Below are 12,823 nucleotides of genomic sequence, written 5' to 3'. Positions count from 1 at the left end.
CATAAATCCTTTAAAAGTTATACATTATTTCACTGTATCCAAGAATATTGTATGTATTCTCATATTATTGTATTTTAAAATACTACGGCAAACTTAAGCCCGTATTCCGCGGAGCGGCATGTTGTGGTTTGAAATCAGCTGATGAATACGAGTCTGTTTCACCATAACGCAATTCTGAGCGAATGCTCTTGCTTCTAGTTAGCATAAACGAATATCTAGATACTTGACTTATATGAGACAAAGTTATTTTTCCTTATACAGCGTGTTTTTAGGTGGAAATATTTATTGAATTGTCTCGTTGTGAATGTGAACTACTATTTTTTTCGTTAACAGATTACGTTGGCAGCATATTTATTGCGTAAAAAATTATGTGATTCCGTTCGCAATACGTAATCCTTTATATCATCGTAATACGAACTTTACGTTATTTATCTTATATCGGCGTGAAACCAACAGTAAAATGTGTTCTTTCAAGCACAGTAGTTTTGATTAAAATGATTTTATCCCAATTTTATCTACAGTTGTGTGTGATGGCAGACGTTTACTGCAGTTTTATCCTTGTTGCCGATGTACGATAATAGTCATTAGCAGCTTGAACTGTTTTCTCAGCTTCAGTCATAATTAGGTTTAAATTTAACGGTATATTTCCCGATTGATCTTTAATCTATATTGATCTCTGATCTATAGCGAATAAAGTTATTACATTAAGATATCTCAGTTCTATTCTATACATAACGCCATTTATAACAAATACGGTAATGTTGCACTGTAGTACGATGATCGAAATACAAGCCAAACAGATGTTATCCAGTTCGGTTGTACTTAGAAAAAAAAAGTCGTTTTCTCGTTCGGTTGTTCATGGTTGTACACGTTCACGCAACAAGTATAACGTTAAAACCATACTTTCATCATTCTCTTTTGCTGTTATTGAACTTATGTAACTAGAAGATGGATAAAGTTAGGCCATTGTAATTTGATCTCTCATAAAATCGAACTATCGTAAGACTAATGATCGTAACCTGAACACTACAGCTACCTGTACACTGTATAAACTTTATTATATCTTTACATACTCTAGACACCCACATGTACTGTACAGTAAATTCTATAGTACTATACTGCATAAATATAATTTTACTTATTGCGCCGTTGTGGGATTACGGCCCCTTTGACTGGTCTAGAGTTTCGAAAGAAGGTGTGCGGCGGCTGTAGGCTTTAAAATCGCTCAGCGTCGAAAATCGCTTGGTGTCGGTGGCCAGGAACGGAACCCCTGCCGCTAACCGAGGGCCGCCTGTAATGTGTTTCACCCACGACAAAGTGGACCGCGGAAATATGTAATGTATTTAATGTGGGGAGGGGGGAAGCACTGTATATATCATAATTTGGTGTGTATTTTTATACAATTTTTATACCAGTTTCAGCTTATCAATTTTAAAGATACCATATTAATTTTTATTAATTTAGCAGCATAGGTGTTAGTAGTAATGTATTTTTTTTTTGTTTTATAAAATACAGTTAATATCTTTCAGTTTGTACGAGATGAAAATGAACGTGCATTACGAGAAGCAATATTGTTGTCAAAACTAGACTATGAAGAAAAGAAAAATTTTTATGCTGAAATGAAAAAAGAAGATAGTGAGCAGAAAGGGGGAAAAGTTAAAAAGAAGAAGGACAAACCTATGCCAATGTCATTAGAGCAGTTTAACAACTTGAATCTAAATCAGGTAAGATATACTTTATGTGCATTTGACCTCCAGTAAATTTAGATTTATTTTTATCAGAAAAGAACCAGAGAGCAGAAATTTGCATCAGTGTCTTGAAAATGTCATTTTAAGGAAGTGCTTAAAAAATTTTAAGAAATAAGTAAGGCTAGAGATAATTTTTTGAAAAGTAAATATAAGTTATATGTACTGACAAAAATAAAGATTTTAATTAACTTACCCAGTCATTACATATTGTAGAGTTTAACTCGCCCAGCAGTTACAATTCTGACATTCCCAGGTTGCGCTAGTTTTTTGTTTTGGATAGGTAACAGTGCCCCACCTACTTTTGGGGAAAGAGAGGAACCACTTGACTAAGAGATCAGTTTGTTTCTGCCAGCTAATGGCTACACACTGGTTGTCGGCTGCAGTTGGTTCTAAAATTCTTGACTTTCATGGTTGTTTGTTCATCACAACTGGTGAAGTATTTTCATTTGTTGGCCGGTTTGGCATTATTTAGATACTATATATTAGGCTCTTTCTAGAGACCTTGTAATATAGATTTTGACTTTTTAATATCAATATTGACTAATTAAATTGACAAAGTCGGACTCAGGTTTGCTTTTGATATTGTGCTAAAGGCTCTAATTGATGCCTAACCAAGGAATCCTATAATTTGCACACTGTGCTCTGATCACCCAGAACGTTTCTCTTTGTATTGCTTCTAAGATGTTGATGCTCTTCCAGCACCCAAGGCTTGTTGTTGTTTGTCTGCTCTTCGTGAAGCATCTGTGCTCCTTTGATGCCCATTCCTCCAGGTGAATTATTTTCTTTCTGTTCTGCAAATTGTAAAGGGTGCTTTGACTGAATATGCTTGATCACAGAACTTGCATTTTTATTGTAAGATAAAGTTTGCTCGCATATCAAACACTTAATGGTGGTGGGGGAATCCTGTTCCATGAAGTCCCACACAGGACTCTTTCCTGCCCGTTTTGCGGCTGGCTGCATCATGAATATCGAAGCCCAAGGACAAAATCTAAGAAGAAAAAAAATCTCTTAATGTATTTTCACTTCGTAATTCCGCTTAGGAGCACAAAAAAATGTTTCTTCTAAGTTGAAAGTGAATTTGAAGTTAACCGAAATTCATGGCTTATTTGAAAGAAAATGTATGTCACGTGTGTTTGTGACTATTTCTCAATAATTACTACTATGTACGTCATAAATACCACTACTGCTATTTATAACACGTATATATGTATACATTTTATAACTGTCCTCTAAATGCAACGTTAGAAATTATTTATATACTCATACAATGCACTGAACTATACTTACACTTACATTAGAAGGAAGCGATTCCGACACCGACAGCGAGATCTTCCCATATACACTGAATGTCATAACAGCTGGTGAATAGAGAGCAGAGTGGAGTCGATTTTCTGTGGGTGTGAGTCGACTCCGGGATAGCTAAGCTAGACTCGCCAAAATCGATTCCGGAGTCGATTTCTGCCCACCACTACCAGGCACTCTTCAACACCTAGGCCCCTAGTGTCGACTCCCACTGCCATAGTTAATGTCAAAGTCTCTGAAGTGAATCCCAATTAAAAGAAACTGGATAGTATTTTCTCTCTCTTTAACAAGGCTCCTGCAATGTCTCAAGAGCCTATGGCTACAGTGCTATCCAATTTCCTCTGATGATGAAGAAATAGAGGATCAAGAAGCCCTTTCACCTGCCTACGCTTCTTTACTGATGTTCCTGCTAGCACCTCTCCGGACTTTTCACCAGCAGCTCCTTCATTGCTTGCTTCTACCTTTATCATGGATATGCAACCCTCTTCGTCCTCCAGTCTGCCTAAGGTGGTCCTTTCGTAATTGGCGAAGAAGGTGCTTAGTGAAGTGGAAGGATAGCTTGCAGAGAAAAAAGAATAAGGCAGGACCTCCTTTAGCTTTCCTTCTAGATTGTCAAGGAGGAGATACCTGTCCTATGCAACTGGAGAAGTTCCTTTCCTGTGAGTGTCTGCCTACTCCCAGAAAGATTTTTCGGGTTTGGTGGATTCTGCAGGAAGGTCAGACTTTTCTTCAGCAAGGTTTATGTTTATGGCTTTGGAACACTCATCTGTTGTAGAGTATCTTAACATTTTCGAAGTCATGAGTGTTATGGACTGGTCTATTGGCGCCATGGCTTGGAAAATAAAGAAATGCTCTGTGTTACCTGAGAATTACTCCTTGAACTAGTTGGGAGTCCTCTCTTGCATCAACTATGGTTTTGGGGATGGCTCCCAAGAGTTAGCCTCCCTTTACACAATGGGAATTCTGACGAAACAAGAACTTTGGTGCTCATATAAGACCAAAGGAGTCACTGTCACATGATAGAGATTGGCTCTTCTATATTCCCCATTGGATAAGAAACTTCTTTTTCCCTAGGTGATGGCTCTTGTCACAGTTGTCAAGAGGGCCTAGGGAGTCTCCCTCTGTAAACACTATACAGTCTCTCCCTGCTCAGTCATAGCTTTTGGAGCAAGCAAAGGGCTCTCCCCCTTTATAGGGGGAATGCCTGTTTCTCATCCTTTTACGATTAAGAAGTTGTCAAAATCATCATCTTGCAAGTGAGGAAATCATCTTCCTTGCACAAGTCAGAGCCAGGCTCCAACTGTTCTGGGAGATTTGGAAGAAGGGCCCAGTGTCCTGGATAGTAAACGTCCTAAAAGAGGGATATAGTATCCCCTTTTTAAAGAAGCTTCCCTTAGTCAGCATGCTCTCGTCTTGATGGCTTTCCTCAGGATCAAGGAAGTCTTTGGTCCTTGTGAACGAAGTGTCATCTCTCATCGAGAATGAGGCCATTGAAGAAGTGATGGACATTTATTCCCCAGGCTTTTACAATCATCTTTTCGTTGTCCCCAAGTCATCGGTGGGCTGAAGGCCCGTCTTGAATGTCAGTGCCCTCAATGTCTTTGTTTTGAAGACAAAATTCAAGGTGGAGACAAACCAAACACTCCTGCCATCCAGTCATCAAATCCATTCATCAAGGAGATTGGATGGCATCTGTTGATTTACAGGATGCCTACTTCCATGTCCCCAATTGCAAAGTGGCTTCATTTGATGGGAATAGGGATTCCCTATCTTTTGATGATTGGCTACTGAGGGCTCAATCAGAAAGTCAGTGTACGTAGGAGCTAAGGAAGACTTCTTTTCCTCTCAGAAGATTCTGTTTGTTCCTACACGATATACAAACCCTCGGTCCTTTACATTAGGAACCACTATACGGCGAAGATGGTATGCAGCCATTAAAACTCTTGAACAAGATGGTTAGGCAGTAACTACCATCTGGTAGGTTGGGAGACCTGCCGGCTTTTGTCCCCTTCTGATGAAGACGTATGTTCCGTGAGCTCATGTTTTTGACGTTGTTAATCTCATTTTTCTCGGTGGTATCTTTCTTTCATTATTTTGTTTTTAGTGAATATACTGCGTTTGATATTAATATTCAACCCGGTTTGAAACTTATTGATATTCAAACCCACTTTCTGTAACAGCCTTGCAAGCTGCCCTACCCCAGAGTGTCTCTGGATTGGCGTAAAGGGGGTAACATAATACATATACCCTTATCACATCCATAAGCCTTTTGATTTTAAAGGTGAGATAGTATATTTGTTTTAATCATTAAATAGTACTTGATCTTACTCTTTTAAGAATTCCTGAGAGTAAATTGGAGCTTTCGCCCTTGGTTTTTCCTTTCCGGTATTCATTCTTATGGTGTTTTCTCCTTCGGGAGAGATATTTCCTTTGCCCTTTTAAGTTCTTTTGTCGGGCGAGGAGGGTTGGGGGCCCACATTTGTGATTGGGTGCCTTATTCTTAGGGGTCTTCTCTCATTTCTGAGGGCAGTGCCCTTCAGAATGAGAGGAGTTGTAGCCTTTTGTTAATTATATTTTATTTTTTCTTCAGGTTGACAGTTAGCACTCATAGTACACAGCATTAATGGTTGGATATCTCACTGTGTTGGTTATCCTACCCTCTGGAGTGTACCTGTGATACTCCAAAATGCTGCAGCACTGCCCCTTTAACCAAAGAAGAGGAAGGCTGCTTCTCCCCCATAAGTTCTCCTGCAGGATTTCTAAGGTACTGGCAGTGGAATCTCTCATTGGCAACTCCCAAATCTTCCGGTTCAGGAACTGATTCACGTACCCCTGGGTCTTGTGGTTTGGGAGCTTCAGTTAGCTTGCATTCCCATCGTCAGTTCTAGAGGTTCCGCCTCTAAACTGGTGCTGTGTTGGGAACTCGTTTGCCAGTCGTTCGAGTGCTCATGTTTCTAACAAATTGTGAGCATCCCAAGCTGTTGATGGAGAGTACTCTCTGTCTCAGTTCAGGCACAGGGAGAGACATTCACATGCCTCATCTCTTCCTACCAGCACTACCGCTGAGTGCTCACCAGTGCTTGGCAGATTCCCAACTGGTGTCCCGATTCTGAGGATTCAAACACCTGGAGGAGCAGGGAAGAGGTTCCCTTTGAAAGTTCTAAGGGAATGCCTCTCTCTGAGGAGGCAGTGGTTCTCGGTGGCTCTTCCCACCCTTTGGTTGGGGTACAATTGGCATTCTCCTGTGGGGTCTCGTGTTGGGAGCCTTGAGTGTGCATTCTGTTGAATCACACTCTCAGTCCAGTTCTTAGATGCCAGCATCTGAGAATGGTTCTGTGCCTGTTCATCCTTGAATTCTTTGGAAGTCAAGAGAGGACTACTCCCAATGATTGTCAAGGGGGGACTATTCCCGATGATCGTCTTGCGAGATTCAGGAGTCTCGCCCAACGCCTGAATTCCTTGGAATTTTGGGTGCTTGCTAAGTGCATGGTTTCTTGTACTTCAAGTACTAGGTGAGAAGAGACTCCCAATTGGGCAAGACAAGGCCTATTGATGGTTCTTACGAGATTTGGGAGTACAGTGTTCCCCCCATATTCGCCGGGGATGTGTACCAGACACCCCCGTGAATAGTTAGAACCACCTCTAAAAATGCTTATAACTGCCTATCTTGAAAGTTCAAATACCAAATGTATAACTTTAATAACATCCTACTTCAAATATACCTAAAATTACTAACCTATTACTGTATTAATCTTTGAGGTTATATTATTAATATCATTTCAAAGTCATCTTAAACATTTTACCATTAAAAATATATACCTACAGCCAATAACAGAGAGAGAGAGAGAAAGAGAGACCAGTGAATGGCAACATCATATATCTGACCATCAATAGTGAAATTATGAATTATTTCTGAGACAGAGAATAATAATAATGAGAGAGAGAGAATAACGCCTAATCTCAGACTCCTTCCCCTCCGCCTGTCATTTACTCCCCCGCCCACCTTCCTCCATGTGGATAAAAAGACTGGGAATCGCTATTTTTAATTAAGCCTTTAACGCTGATTGGACGTATTAAACGTCAACGAAAATTGTCTGTCGGGTGCTGAACTGACGTATGGTACGTCAACGAAAAAAAATTTTTTTTTTTAAATTCGCGGAATATAGGCCTACTAGGCGAGAACTTTTGAATCACGCGCCTTGGGGGATGCTGGGAGCTCACGGATCAAGCTGTTGTTTTGTTTACAATCGTTACCCAGGCGCGCTAGCACGAATTTCTTCTCATACTAAAAAGCATCAGCAACACATCTCAGAAATTATTTCATCACTTTGACATTATTTTCACACCATTTTATATTAGCCATTACATAGAGTATTATACATAGATATTAAAGCCTAGATGCTGCATCGGCCGGCCGGACATACGTCATCAGGTCCGCCATCTTGGCGCGGTAATTCAAACAATGCAGCAGGCTGCAGTATATGACGTTTTTTCGCCACTATTCGCTTAATATTGCACAGATTTTCTTGTCTGATGGTTCGTTACAAAGCTTACATAATTCCCTACAAGGATCTAATAAAATAAAGTTGTTCCTTATTGTTTGAAAGTTAATTTGCAATGACTTTGTTTTAGCAGGTAGGGGGAAGGGGGCTAGTTGTACACAAATGTTAATATTTACCCATAACTATTGCTGTAAACAATAATTTGAAATGCTGTGATAAGACAGATTACTAAAGTAGGCCTACAGCTATGGATCTGTGCAACTTAAGTAAATTCTTTGTCTCTCGAGTGCTCTGTTAAAAAATCCCCCAATATAATTTTTGGCACATTCCTACAAGTTTAAGTCATAAAACTGTAGGGTTGAGCCTAAAATAAACTACAGTAGGCCCTAGAATAACTAGGATTTCTGTGTTATCTAGCCTTTGCATCTCTGCCTGCTCCTTTGAGCCTGGGGGGGTGGGGGTTCTTCCAATTTTTTGGAACGGGATGCTCCTCAGTGAATTCTGACCTCTAGACCTGGCTTTGGAAAATTTAGGGGGGGATCAAGAGACCTCGTCTAGTGGCAAAAGTGACCTATCTCTAGACCTAATTTTATATGGTGAAATAATTATATAGAACTTAAATTTTTCACAAAACTACCTTTAATTTGCTCAGACTAGGATATATCATTATGGCAAGCATTAACAGTTCAATATAGCTCATCTCTAGACCTATGTTGTCAAGGACCCAAATTATTATACCTTATTTAGGATAAGGGCCTGGGCCATCTCTATACTTCTACCCTTCCAGAAGGGGACCCATCTCTAGACCAAAATTGCCAAAATGAGCCAATCCTGACGAGCACCCCCGTATACCCGGTAATAGTAACCCACCGAGCCTTTCAGCCTAGGCCACAATCATAAGGCCAATCTAATTTTTTTTCAGCTAACTGTTCATTGGTTTGGTCACGCATGTAAATTTAAAGCTATGGGTGGCCTTATGGGTCATTAAGCCTATACTTTGAAGTAACAACTCTCAAAATGTATTGCACAATGATTTATTTTCATGATATTTGTTCTTACATTGAATGTATATATAACATTTATTGTACATCTGTGCATTTATTTATAAATATTCCCAGCAGTTTAAACAAGTTTTTTTTTTCATTGCTGTTTCCAACAGTTTAATGATACTACATTGTAATGATAATCTATATACATTGATATGAAATTAGCAGGCTATATCAAAACATCAACAAAAACTCATTATGTGTCTTGCTTGGCTATTTAGTTCTTATTACAAGGACCAGATTAACACTTTAATATTACATAGCTATAATGCAGTGAAAGAAATCTAGAAACATCAAATTAGTGTCCAACATACACGATTTACCCTATTGACCAAATGGCCCTTAAACAATATTGTTTCATACAATCAACTTACCTGTCAGATATATACATAGCTAAGACTCCGTCGTCCCCGACAGAAATTCAAATTTCGCGCCACTCGCTACAGGTAGGTCAGGTGATCTACCGGCCTGCCCTGGGCGGCAGGACTAGGAACCATTCCCGTTCTCTACTCGTATATTTTCTGTCGCCGGTGGTATCAACATCGTTGCTGCCACCTCTTGACTGGAATTCGCTTTTCTAGACAATTGATCATCTTTTTGTGGACTTTTGGTGACGTACCTGGATCGTTGTTTTGGCATTCGCTACTGTGGACTGGATTTGGACTTGCTTTTGATTTTTCTTCAAGAATGTCTGATTCAAGTGGTTGTGTGTGAATGTAGGCTGCAAGGTGAGGATACCGAAAGCTTCGGTTGATCCTCACACTGTATGTCGCAAATGTAGGGGTTTTGATTGTTCTATTTCTAACACCTGTCATGAGTGTGAGAGGTTGAATGTTGAGGAATGGAAGACTCTAACTTCTTACTTGAAGAAGTTAGAAAGGGATAGAGTCAGAAGGGCTGCATCTAAGATTGCGGGTAGTAGTACAAGGCCTATTGAGCCTTTGGATAATTCTAACTCTTCTCTTAATTATGATTCTAATTCTGTATCAGGGCCCTCACTGGCTTTACATTCAGATTCGGCCTCGGAAATTGTTCAACTGAAAGCTACTCTTCACAGGATGAGATCCAAAATGGCTACCATGAAAGGTAAGGACTGTGAAAGTGATTATAGTGAAGTGAGTGTCCCCAGTGTTGTGGAGGGGCGTCTGACCGTCTCTGCGACGCTCCCAGGCCTAGACCTCTTCCAAGCTCCCAAGCCCAGAGGAGAAGGAAAGTCGAAAGCCGTACGGAGGTTGTGGAGAATTCCCCCCGGTCAGGCGTCCCTTCAGCAGGCGCTGTATATAGACAGACTGCTCAGGACCGCTATCGGAAAAGCGTCCTCAGAGAGTGCTTCTCTTCGTCCGCTTCTCCCTCTCCTAAAGAGGGTGGAAGGATTCGGACTTGTCCAGGCCCCTGAAAAGGCACTGGAGAGATCCTGTGTTGGATTCAAGCCCAGAACGCTTTCGGAAGAAGCGCCTCCTTCCATCAAGAAGGCGAAGAGGGTTTTGACGTCCCATGATGTGGGCAAAACTCCTTCGAGGTCTCCCTCTCCCGTTCAAGAAGACGCAGGAGAGGCTTCCAAGAGGATCATTTTGGCGGTGCAGGAACAGCTATCCGCCTTGGTAGGAGTCCTTTCGAAGGATCCTCCTCGTAAGAAAGACGTGAGACTGCCGGTCAAGAAGACTCGTCTTCCTTCTCCCGCCAGGAGTGAGGCTCCTGTGGGACGTGAGTCTTTTTGAGATTTACTCGGATAGAGACTCTTTGGACGATTTTGATTCGCCAGACAAGCGCGTCGCGCCAGTCAAGCGCGAGGCGTCCTACAGACGAGAAGCGTCTTCTAGGATTAGAGCGTCAGACAAGCGAGAAACGCTTTACAGGCGCGGGGATATTCCCAGATGGGATACGTCTGCCAGACCAGCAGCTTCAGCCGAGCGCGAGGTAACAACCAGGCGTGAGGATTCAGCCAAGCGCGAGGCGCCAGACAAGCATCTGACATACAAGGATGTGGCACCAGAAAGGCGCGAGACTCCAACCAGGCGCGAGGCGTCAGTCAGGCGCGAGAGCTTTGAGAGGCGCGAGACATCAGTCAGGCGCGAGGCGCCAGCCAAGCGCGAGGAGTCAGCCAGGCGCGAGACGCCAGCCAGGCGCGAGGCGCCAGCCAAGCGCGAAGAGCCAGCCAAGTACGAAGAGCCAGCCAAGCATAGGAGCTCTTTACACTCTCTTAGCCCCTCTCCTATTAGGAGTTTGTCTCCCGTAGAGAGAGTTTTTGGACAGGAAGACCCGGAACGGGAAGTGGCCTCTCCTTCTGATCCGATTTTAGAAGAGGACTCAGAGGACGAGACTCACGGCAAAGAAGGGCTGTCTAACTACAAAGTTTTGACAGCTCTCCTCCTCCAGGAATACGGAGATGCATTGATCCCTGCCGCTCCTCCTTCGCCTCGTTCACTTTTTTCATGCTCTAAGACGCCGAAATCGTCGGCTTTCTTGAAGATGAGACCGACGATTTCTATGAAGAGAGCTCTTCAATCGCTGGATAGCTGGATGCTAACCAAGAAAGAGCTAGTAAGGACAGTGTTTTGCATGCCTCCCGCTAGACTTACAGGCAAGAGAGGGATTTGGTACCAGACTGGGGAGAATATGGGTCTCACACTCCCAGCTTCAGCTGAAGCTGACTTTTCCAGTCTGGTAGATGCATCCAGGAGACATAGCCTTCACACTGCTAAGATTACTTGGGGTCTTTCAGAGTTGGATCATCTCCTCAAGGGACTTTTTCACATTCTAGAAGTCTTTAACTTCCTAGATTGGTACCTTGGGGTGATGTCCAAGAAGGCTCATGCCCCTGAAGGGATAGAGCGGACGTACTCCTTGCCAACAATTTTGTCCTGTATTGACAAGGCGGTACAGGACAGCTCAGGGGAAGTTTCTTCCTTATTTGGAGCAGGTCTCTTGAAGAAGAGATCTGTTTTTAGCGCTTTCTTGACGAAAGCAGTATCCCATTCGCAAAGAGCAGCCTTGTTATTCGCCCCTAGGTCTGATTTTCTGTTCCCTTCACAGTTGGTGAGGGAGATTTCCCGATCTCTGACGGAGAAAGCGACACAGGATCTTCTCCTGCAATCTTCCAGGAAGAAGAGACCAGTGATGGTGGGAGAAAAGAAAGGGGTGTCTACTCCTGTTCGGCCCTTTCGAGAAGGCCCTCCCGCTAGAGTTACCGCTAAAAGGAAAACGACCGAGAAGAGAGGTCGAGCCTCGTTCCGCCCCTTTAAAAGGGGAAAGTGAAGTGGCGCTCCTCCAAACACCAGTAGGTGCCCCAGGCTCTGGGGATTTGCGGAAGCCTGGACTCTCATAGACACAGACGCTTGGTCGATGTCTGTGCTTCAGAAGGGATACCTCATTCCTTTCCTGGACAATCCTCCCCTGACGTCAACTCCGAGGAATTGTCCGCCAATTACAAGGACCCTGTGTTGAAAGATACTCTTCAACAAATGGTGGATCAGATGTGGGACAAGAGAGCTATAGAACTAGTGCTGGATCAAAGCTCCCCAGGGTTTTACAATCGTCTTTTCTTGGTTGCGAAAGCCTCGGGGGGCTGGAGACCAGTTCTGGATGTCAGCGCTCTGAACAAGTTTGTTCAGAAACAGAAGTTCTCCATGGAAACCTCTGCTTCAGTCCTTGCGGCTCTTCGCCAAGGGGATTGGATGGTGTCTCTGGATCTCCAGGACGCCTATTTTCACGTCCGACCGACCATCCTTCGTCGAAGAAGTACCTCCGTTTCATGACGGGGGGAAGGATCTTCCAATTCAGAGCCTTGTGTTTCGGCCTGTCTACGGCGCCTCAGGTTTTCACGAGCCTTATGAAAAATGTGGCGAGATGGCTTCATCTGAAAGGAATCAGTATTTCTCTGTACCTAGACGACTGGCTTATCAGAGCAAAGTCAGAGAAACAGTGTTTGGAGGACCTGACTGTGACACTAAACATTCTGATAAAGACCTTAGGATTACTCGTGAACCTCGAGAAGTCCCAACTGATCCCCAGCCAGAACTTGGGTTTCTATCTGGGGCTATTGCGGATGGATTCTCGGGGTTTTCGAGTATTTCCTTCTCAAGAGAGACTAACGAGAGGTTTAGAAAAAGTCTCTCTCTTCCTAAGGAAGGAACGTACTTCGGCAAGGGAATGGTTGAGCCTGTTAGGGACCCTTTCCTCGCTCGAACAGTTCTTTCATCTAGGAAGACTTCATCTCCGTCCTCTT

At 42.8% G+C, this 12,823-nt stretch overlaps 1 protein-coding gene across 1 annotated transcript in view; it reads left to right on the top strand.

Annotated features, from left to right (window-relative positions):
* Positions 1-12,823, top strand: part of LOC135195909 (G kinase-anchoring protein 1-like) — a 230,113-nt gene that overhangs the window by 125,933 nt on the left and 91,357 nt on the right. Inside the window, exon 4 of the mRNA XM_064222416.1 lies at positions 1,530-1,724. Within this exon, the coding sequence (XP_064078486.1) occupies positions 1,530-1,724 (195 nt within the window). The remainder of the gene's footprint in view (positions 1-1,529; positions 1,725-12,823) is intronic.

This window comes from Macrobrachium nipponense, chromosome 17, assembly GCF_015104395.2.
Source record: "Macrobrachium nipponense isolate FS-2020 chromosome 17, ASM1510439v2, whole genome shotgun sequence".
Classification (NCBI taxonomy): Eukaryota; Metazoa; Arthropoda; class Malacostraca; order Decapoda; family Palaemonidae; genus Macrobrachium; species Macrobrachium nipponense.
Note: the sequence above shows the minus strand (reverse complement) of the source record. Positions and strands in the feature narration are given on the sequence as shown.